The following is a 9,803-nucleotide window of genomic DNA, read 5'->3' on the forward strand; positions in this document are numbered from 1 at the left end:
TCGAGCGAAGGTGGCACTGGAGCAGCCACGGCTGGGAGAAACAGTATATGACATACAACGTGATGTGCATAAGGCTCATAAAGATGTATGTCTTTTTATAATTATTTGAAGATTGCTCACCACACTTGCTGTGAGGTTTATAAATGTTTATGTCATATATTGTTGTTGAATCGTTAGAATATATATGCCCCCTTGCAACGCACGAACAATTAACTACTATTTTAGAAGAAAAGAGGTGAAATCGCATTATATATACCATTTTGTATATCATGGCAGCAAAAACACATTGTGGTGGTCGTCCTCGGCTACAAGGTGTGCACTCCTTAGCATCGGGAATTGGCCTCGGACGCCGTGGAGGGTAGGGCAGACAGCGGTGAGTGAAAGTTGCAAGCTGAATGTCGTGGCGTCGAGCGGAGGCGGCACTGAGAAGCCGTGTAGGGGAGAGATGGCGACGGTTATGCCGTGGCGGGAATATAGTAGAAAACATTTGTCCTATATTTATGTAGGCTGGAGTAGTCGTCGCTGCTCTCATCCTCGTGCACCATGGCGCGGTGGCGGCGGGGAATTGCGCGGCGGTCGGCGGCGAATCGGAGGGCGAGAGCTCGAGCGGGGCGGGGGCTAGGGTTTGAGGAGAGTGAGTTAGGTTCGAGGGGGAGTTGGGTCCGACCCAGGCGTATAGACCGACCGAGCCGGGCTGGTCCTAGTCAGCCGAGCGGCAGCGCCGGTTCGCCAGCTTGGAGAGGTGGGGCCGGGAGGTCAGATACAACGTCAATACAGCGTTATACGACGCTTAGCCCATTTTGCAACGATTAGCCTCAAACATGGTACTGACTTACAAAAAATCTGAATAGTGGTACTGATCCCTTACAACTGCCCCAAATGTGCTACTTCCTTACAGTTAACTCCTTCCTTCCAGCTGGGCGGCCGCTCCAAGACTCTCAGCTTCCTTCCCTTTTACGGCGGCACCGACGGAGATGGGGCCCATTCCAGGTTCCTCCTCGTCGACGAGGACGACATGACTGTGCTCCATGGCGCCGACGCCGCCACCTTCGAGATGATGCCCGCCCTCGGCAGGCCCAAGGGATTTGACCCCATCTCTTTATGCGTCACCCACGCCACCGACCAGGACCACCCGACGCGCTCTACGTCATGGACTATGCCGGCGGCAGCTTCGAGGTTTTAGACTATGGCAACCCCAATCCATGGCCCGGCGACCCCTACATGCCGCCGTACTATGACTCATGGATTAGGAGCCGCACGTACGTGTGGCACTGGCGTCCGCTCCCTCCGCCTCCTATCCTCGTTGACAAGAGAAGAGGCGCAGGCTCCATGTCTGCCAGAAGCTACGCCCTGCTCCACGCCGACAAGAACACCACCACCAGCAGCAGCACCGCCTGCGTCTCATTTAGCAGCAGCTCGGGGTCCGAGTCCGGCAGCCCTGCGACAAAAAAATCAGCCAGTCCGGTCCGGTCTTTAACCGAGCCAGCTCGCAGGACCGAGAAAACGCTGCATCGGCGTGGCGGGGGCATGGCGGCCGCACGATGAGCACCGAGTAGGGCGTGGCTGGGGCGTGGCGGAGGCGTGTTGGCGGCATGGCGGGGGCGTGGCGGGGGAGCAAGAAACCGTCGTCGTCTATGTCCGCCGCCGCGGGGCCGTCGTCTGTGCGGCCACTGGACTATCTGGGCCCGGAAACCATGTCCATTGGACGCGCCTCGCTCGGATTCGTCATCTCAGCCAAAGAAATCGACGTGGGAGGTCCTACATCGCTGCATCGGCCATCATCCCTTTCGTCTCCGTCCACTGGCCGTCGTGCCAAATTCATCACCGTCGCCACGCTCCGGCATCTCTGCTTGGTTCCCCGAGCTCCCTATGGTGCTCCTGAAGGTGCTGGACATCCCCCCGATGAGCTGCGCTTCCTATATCATCGCCTTCAAAATGAGCAGCCGTCGCCAGAGCTCCGTGACCATGCTCATGTCCTCCCCAAGCCTCGTGGTCGTCTAAGTGAGCTCCCTGTGCTCCTACCTCTATCTCCCGTGTCCTCCAGCAGCCTCCCGTAGTCCAGTGCATGATTTGCTCTTGTCTGCGGCCGGTCCTCTCGGGGCGGCCCGAGCTTTGCCGCCGCCGGTCCGGTCCCTGAAAATAGGACTGTTGGGATGCTCGGTCCGGACCGCCGGCGGCCGGTCCAAACGCCGGCTCGGTGAGGGACCGGACCATGTCCACCCTGAGGCACATGTGGGTAGACCTCGACCCGCCGCCTCAATGGTACCCATTGATTAGCAGTGTGGCGTACCTCGGGGATGGCAGGTTCTGCATCCACAGAAGATTCAATATGTATGAAGAGATCGGACTCGAGAGCAACCAGGTCGGCATGGCCCATGTGCTAAACGCCGGCTCGGTGAGGGACCGGACCGACCCGGACCATGTCCACCCTGAGGCACATGTGGGTAGACCTCGACCCGCCGCCTCAATGGTACCCATTGATTAGCAGTGTGGCGTACCTCGGGGATGGCAGGTTCTGCATCCACAGAAGATTCAATATGTATGAAGAGATCGGACTGAGAAAGTAGTTCCCATGACATTTTCTACCATCCATTGCTAGCAATCCAACGTCCATCCATCCGTCCATGCAAAGAAAAGGAAAAAAAAAAACACCGCACCAAACCCGGACGTCCACCAAACCTCTCCTCCCTTCCTTCCTTCCGCCGCCTCCCTCTCTCTGTCCCCGATCCAGATCGGCCTCTCCCTCACCCCTCGCACCGCGCCCTCCTTCCCTCGCGCTGTCACCGGCGGCGCCCTCCTTCCTTTCTGTCACCGGCGGCGCCCTCCTTCCCTCGCGCTGCACCCGAACCTCGCTCCCGCTCCCAGCTCTTCTTCCTCCTCCGCTGCAGCTAGGGTTTCGTCTCCCCGATCCCCAATCCCCGTGCAGATGGAGAACCGAAATAAGACCGACCTCAAGGTACTGTTGCCTAACCCTTTCCCCACTTCTGTACCCTGCCCGTCTCTCCACTCTCTTCGCCTCATTTTTCTCCCCTTTTGCGCCACCACGTCGTTGCACACAAAAGAGGAAGCGTCTGGACGATGGGACGGAGCAGGAGCAGGAGGCTGCTATCAAGGAGACGTGCCAAGGTAAAGCTGAGCAAATTCAATCCTTCTCGGCCAGAGATGGTTTTTTTTATTTTTTTTACATTTTGTGATTTGGATGATGCAGTCCTGAAGGAGATGGAAAGCGAGGTCCAGAACCTCCGGGACGACAACAACCTGCTCCGCGACGAGCTGTAAGATCGAATGCTTATGTTATGTGTGCTGATTTTGGCTCGCTTTTATTTTGTGGGGAATGATGGTTGAGACATTGGTTCCTCTTCTTCTTGTTGTTGTCGTTGATTCTTTTATGCCAGCCTTGGCAAGGACCGGCAGCTTGCGGAGACGGATACACTTTTAGTTGACAGGGAGCACCAGCTTTCAAAGACCCAGACACTTCTAGTTGATACGGAGCAGCAGCTTGCGGCCCAGACACTTCTAGTTGACAGTGAGTCCTGGTCTAATCTCGAGTTCTTCTTGACATTGGTGGTGTGTCAGCATAAAATATGCATTTATGGGGATTAATACGTGTCTTCTTGAAAGAGAGCATTATGTGTCCGATCGAGAAGGTTATCAACTTATCTTTGTTATGATCTGAATTTCAGGCAACTCACATATCTGAATATTTGAATGGTGTAAGCAACTGTTTTTCCAGGCTGTGACATCCTTATAGATCAGGCGTAATTGTTTGAGTAGATTTTTTTAATCTTAATTTGCTGATTGCCACAATTCTTTGATATTTAGTTTGCAAAGTAAACACCAAAAGCGCTGATTGCTTGAGTTGATTCCCCTTTATATGATATACTTATGCTCAAAGGGAGTTGGAAAATTAGCAACAAACAAGACATATCACATGATATTAGTCAACAAACTGAACAGCTATTTTGATACCTCTCACTATTGTAGTAATATATTCTTATTGGGCTATTGTTATATCACATTGCAACTCGCATATGAATATATGAGTGTGTCAACATGTGGTCGCACCCTATTTCAGAAGTACACTTTGTGTAGCCAAAAAAAAACATAGATGAGCAACGTGCTAGAAAATGTGCACCTGCAAAAAGGCATGCAAAAACATCACCATTTGTGAACTGTCTTGAGTAAGACAAAAAGTTGTGCGCATATAGTTGCTACATTGGTCCTTCATCTCTGTCTTTTTTAGTACGATACACAATTTTTCATAATTTTGAACAACTTTTAGCAAGTGCACATGTTATAGCATATTACAACCATGATTTTTTCCCCACATTTATTGGAAAATTCAGGGTGCATGTTCTAGAAGTGAGGTGTTGGTGCAGTGAGTTGTGGAAAATTCACATTCGATGTTTTTCAACTGCCAACTGTACTGGGTTGTGATACTGACTGTGTTTAGCTTGAATCAGTTACTCAATTTTGCAATTATATCTCTGAAAATTTGTATTTGACGAAATGGTTATTGTATGCTTATATGCAAGTGAACAGTTGGGAACAAAACCTGTTTGCATCATGTTATTTCCTACTTCTATAATGTGGTGTTTGGAGAGCTGATGATGTTGTATTTATCTGCATGCCATTACCGTGGTCCAGAATATGCTCCACATTCTGTTTAGTTACAATGATCATTAAGTGCTTACCAACATTTTTGCATTTTCCAATGCTTTATTACTAGTATCTTGCATACAATAGCCTTAACACGGTAATGTAATTCATGGTTGTTTTATACCTGGTTAATAATCAGGTTCAGGTATGCTAGAGTGTAATAACATCGAACTTGTTTCTTGAAAAAAAAAATGCACACCTTATGAGGCACAGCACTCCTTTGTAAATTCACCTATACCTTGTAGATTGTCAACAAATCTATTTCTATCTTCATTCTTTTTCGTGATAACCAAGTTGATTTAGCTGCAATTTTATTTACCCTGTTCTGCTTTTCTTATGCAGCAAAGGAGTTTGAAACTGAAACAGTCCTGTCCAGTTTCACCTGCAAGGACCCCATAACCAAGGAACGGGTCTATGGTCGGCATAATCTAGGTAGTTGGCTCAGTGAATTCAAGACGGAGCAAGATCTGGAACATGGGGTCAGAAAGGAGCTCCTCGCCAAGATCCGGCGCTACTACGATCAGGTGAACATCGTCGACGAAGGCTTCTGCTTTGGCCTACTAGATCCGGTCTCCAACATCGTCGTCGCCGAAGCAATCGCCCAAAGCAAGCTGCTGGTGGTGGACGAGGAAGACAAGGCCGAGCTGGCTGAGGACTCACATGGTCGTCAACGGCCGATACTACGGTGCATTTTTGAGCGGTCGCTCGACGGTCTCATCGCCTTTCTGGTGGCCCTCTTTCCCTACCTCCCCTACTACAGGGCCGAGTGGTATCTCAACAAGGCTAATTTGGATCCCCTCGTGGCCGCCAACCTCATCATCAAGCACCGAGGGATGGAACAGACCTTCAGGTTTCTATCTGACACCACCGTGGCAGCCGTTGGAATGGCGCTAAGATGTGCTGCAGCTGCCGCCCTGCACCCCAACCCGCGGAAGTTCGCTCTAGGGTGGAAGCTACTGTCCCCTTTTCTCTGCAAGATCAACACCCTGCTTTCACCACCCTACGCAGCCCAAGACCCCGGTCTGCTCATCGACATCCAGGAACTACTACAGCAACCTGAACCACCTGCTCTTTTCGTCCTGGAGGAAGCCTGGAGGCTTGCCTCTAAACGCACTGGCAGCAACCTGAACCATCCGGAGATGCAAGTGCCGCTGCTGCCGACTCTGAAGCATTTGCTTCTCACCACCATCCATGGATACTACCTGGAGGCTCTTGCCTGTCTGCCCAAGGACAAGCTGCGGGGCTCGCACCAGTACCACTACAGCTTGCTCCATGCCGGTCACTGCTACGGACCGCTGGACCCTGTCTCCAACATCATCGTTAATACCCTCTGGTATGCCCAAGCCTACCCTCTAAAGCTAGAGAAAAAGATCGACATCGAGGTCATCAGCACCAAAGCCCTGCTGCGAATCGCACTCCGATCCCTGTATGGCCTCGTCTCCTTCCTTTGCACCCGCCACCCCACCCTCACGGTGGGTGAAGCCATGCAACAACTGCAGCTGGCTGGGGCCTATCTCCAAAAGGCCGATGATCCAAGCCATCACGATGGTGGTGTCGAACAAGAAGCCTACATGGCTGCTGCCAAAGCCGCACACCACGCCAAACCTCTTGAACAGGCCCACTTCCTCGGACCATCTAATTCCATGCTCAAAGGCTGCTTGGAACTCCTCAACCAAAACGAAGATGCCAAGGTCCGCACATTAATTCTGGGCCACTTCCAAACCAACAGCAAACCTGCACAAGAAACAAAAAACACCAACGTGTTAGGCCCGTGGGCTTACAGAGATGTAATGAGAATGATAGACAACTTCTGGTACCAGCACACCAGTGTGGTGGGAATGGTGAAGTCTGCAATCGAGATGTACAACAAGAAAAGCCAGGTAATTTGCTTGCTCTTTTACACAGATTGACTTGCTGGATGTACATCATCAAAACAATCTATAACAACTTGATTGCTTGCAGGTACAACCCAGCTATGAGGTCCATGTTATCTGCGGTGTCAATGAGCACGTGGGTGGCCGTGCGGACCTAATGAGGCCCTTTCAACACATTAGCCATTGCTCCCACATCAACTTCCTTGCCACTCAGGTTGCTGGCACTCCAAAGCTCTTCTTTGCCGAGTGTCGCAACGTCGGCTCCAAGGAGGCGGTGTTGTGCTGTCCTGTTGCTATGCCACTTCCAGGCTCTGGTATGCTATCTATCGTTTAGCTTTGCACTCTGTCATCACTTTTTATACTATCCAGAACTATATAGTAAAGTCCGTTGCATGTGTATGCATGGCAGAGCAAGTCCGTTGCCTTTACTGTGAGTCCAGAGGGATGACCATCGTGCACCCGACGAAGGAGAGATTCCTGGGGCGTGACAGAGAGTTTGAGGAGATGTTCCGCGGCGAAGGAGACACCACTGTTGACGTCACGTCTGACAGCTATTACATAACCTCGTATTTGCATAATCTGGAGGAGGACTGGATCTTCGGCGATTACAGCTGCGACAGTGAACTCCAAGAGGAAGGGCGGTTGTTTGACATAAATTAAGCACATGCATGACCCATCTGATGAAAAACCACCGTCTATTAGTAACCTGTGTCGCCATATTTTATTCCATCTAGAACCTTTATACTCCTCCTGTAAGTCAATTGTCCGATCGATGCTGAACATTATTGATGCTTAATCTGCCAGCCTGAACTCCTGTTTGTTCTGGTTTGGGACCAAGTTGATGCAAATCTGTTCTAAATTTTGTCTCTCTAAGTAGTAGTACCTTGCAGTTTGTCTAGATCTATCTTATTTTACTTTTGGCAAATAAAGAAAGTATATTTCTTTGCTCAAGGGACTAGATGGTCAAATGTTAGCCGACGCAAACCCTTGATTGTTTTTTTGAAATAATGTCTTGCTGCAACCCTTTAGAAGCATCATCACTTGCTGTAGAGTTTTTGTTCTAGTATTGCAAAACTAATTTCTTTTGTTGTGCTGTTGGTGACATATGGCAAACTCCACACATGGCTTCCTAGATTTACTTCTTTCGTCCCGAATTACTTGTCACGGAACTGGATGGAGGAAGTACATACTACCAATAGCTGTATATGCACTACACTTTCTATCTCTCTAGGAATTAGATACAGCAAGGGTTATAACAACACACTTGGGCTACTATGTCAGATTTTTACCAGCACTTTGTTCTGTGCATGGCATGGTTGAGCAGGCAATGTAATCCATATCTCACTGGGTCGCAGAAAGCTCGGCTTATTAGTCAAACTAGTTGAACACCCGTAGCATGGCATGGTTGAGCAGGCAATGTATCTATTTGTCGTCGGGGAGGATGAATCCTCGCAGGGGAGGTCGAATCCTCGCCGGGGAGATTGATTTCTCGCCTGAGAAACATGATTCCTCGCTGGAGAGGCTGCTTTCTCGCCGGAGAACCTCGCCGGCTGCTTTTTTGAGCGCCTAGGGCCAAAGCGAGGCGTTATGCAAACGCCCAGCGCTTATGCGCGCCTAGGCGAGCGCCTAATAGCGCCTTCTTGAACAGTGCTGAAAATGCATCAGTTCAATGCATCAAACTAGCATTGGAAGCATGACATTGCCGATCGTCGAGATCTGAAACTGAGCCGGAGACGCAGTCAGAAACGATTTCTAGGCAAATCCTAAACGGCGCCCGCTGCGTCCGTTTTAGTTGTTTTCGTTAACGGGCGCATACCCCCCGCACTGACTTGGGCTCGGCCCATCTACGTCCCTTTTTCTCAGTTTATCCCGCAAAAAAAGATGCACATGGGTGGTAATCGAACCCAGAACGTCTTCACTCTAAGCAAGCTACTGTAACCAACAGGCCAACCAGTTCAGGTGTGTTCTAATACATCTTCTTTCTACTTTTCTTCTTCTTCTTTTTTAATTTTTCCTTCTTTTCCTTTTTCCTGTCCCCTTTTCTCCTATGTTGGAACGATTTTGTACATTTTTTTCCTTAGTCATTTTCTTTGTTAAATGCGTGAACCTTTTTTTTTATCAAAATCCGCTGAACCTTTTCAAATTCATGAACTGTTTTTAAAATCACTGAACTCTTTTTCAAAATCAATGAACTTTTTTCAAAATTGATGAACTCTTTTCAAAATCGATGAACATTTTTTCAATTCGATGAACTTTTTTCAAAACCGATGAACTCTTTTTCCAAAACCCATGAACTTTTTTTCAAAATGGATGGACTATTTTTCAAAACCCGTCGTCCTCGTCTGCTGTCCCGCGTGATTCCATCGTCGCCGCCAAGATCTCACTCCCCTCGCCGACGCTGCATACGGCTCCAGTACAATCTCCCGGCGCCGGGGTTGCCCGTCGCGGCGGCGCATCAGCGCCCCATGGCGGCGTGCCTCCTTCGGTGCGTGGTGCCTCCATCTCGGGAGGGACGAACCCTCATCCAGCTCCAGTCATGGGGTGACTTCCACTCCCTCGCGCCCTCCGGCTCAGACGCCGGGCTTCTCCAGTCCACCTCTTCTTCAGCGAGGACCGGCGCCGGTCTACAACTACGGTGGGAACCAACCCCCTAGCTATGGCCAGGCCAGGCACTACGCCCCGCCATACGGTCCGGCTGTCGCCGGTGCGCCAGGCTCTATGTATAGGACTTCGCCGGCCGGGATGTCCGTTCCTTCACAGTTCCATCCAGGAGGGATTGTGGCACAACCAGTCCAGAAAAGTAAGAAGAAGAAGAAGAAGCCGCATCAACAACAGTTTGCTGGGGGAGCTTTGCAACATGGTTTTCACCCACCGGCTCAGCACATGCAGGTTCAGCAACATATACCGCATCAACCTATACAACAACAACATGTGCAGTCTTTTCAGCAGGGGCAATATCAGCAATTTGTGCAGCAGCAGAACAGTCAGGTGCCACAGGGGCCTACTACTGTCGATGTCCCTTCTCTGGGAGTTCCCGTGTCTGATGTGCAAGTGAATCCTACAGTGCCTAAGAACAAGGCTATGAAAGGGGTCCGACGCTGGAAGTGTGCGGTGTATACGCATGCCGCAAAGGATTGCACAGTGCAGCATTACTGTTATATTTGTGACAAAATCGCTTATCCAACGTTGCAGTGCCCGGTTCTGAAACTCCCCAAGCCCAATGATTTTGTCCCGGGAGTTGGTGCTGAGGAGACTTACTTTGCCCTGCTG

The 9,803-nt window shown here is 50.3% G+C and overlaps 1 protein-coding gene across 1 annotated transcript; it reads left to right on the forward strand.

Annotated features, from left to right (window-relative positions):
• The first annotated feature begins 2,711 nt into the window (after positions 1-2,711).
• On the forward strand, positions 2,712-7,373 carry LOC123142271 (uncharacterized). Its single transcript, XM_044561257.1, has 7 exons — positions 2,712-2,956; positions 3,063-3,126; positions 3,209-3,275; positions 3,396-3,526; positions 5,002-6,539; positions 6,622-6,847; positions 6,943-7,373. The coding sequence occupies exons 1-7, from the start codon at positions 2,927-2,929 to the stop codon at positions 7,191-7,193; spliced, it is 2,307 nt and encodes a 768-aa protein (XP_044417192.1). The 5' UTR covers positions 2,712-2,926; the 3' UTR covers positions 7,194-7,373.
• The last annotated feature ends 2,430 nt before the right edge of the window (positions 7,374-9,803 follow it).

The sequence above is a fragment of the Triticum aestivum genome, chromosome 6D (genome assembly GCF_018294505.1).
Source record: "Triticum aestivum cultivar Chinese Spring chromosome 6D, IWGSC CS RefSeq v2.1, whole genome shotgun sequence".
Classification (NCBI taxonomy): domain Eukaryota; kingdom Viridiplantae; phylum Streptophyta; class Magnoliopsida; order Poales; family Poaceae; genus Triticum; species Triticum aestivum.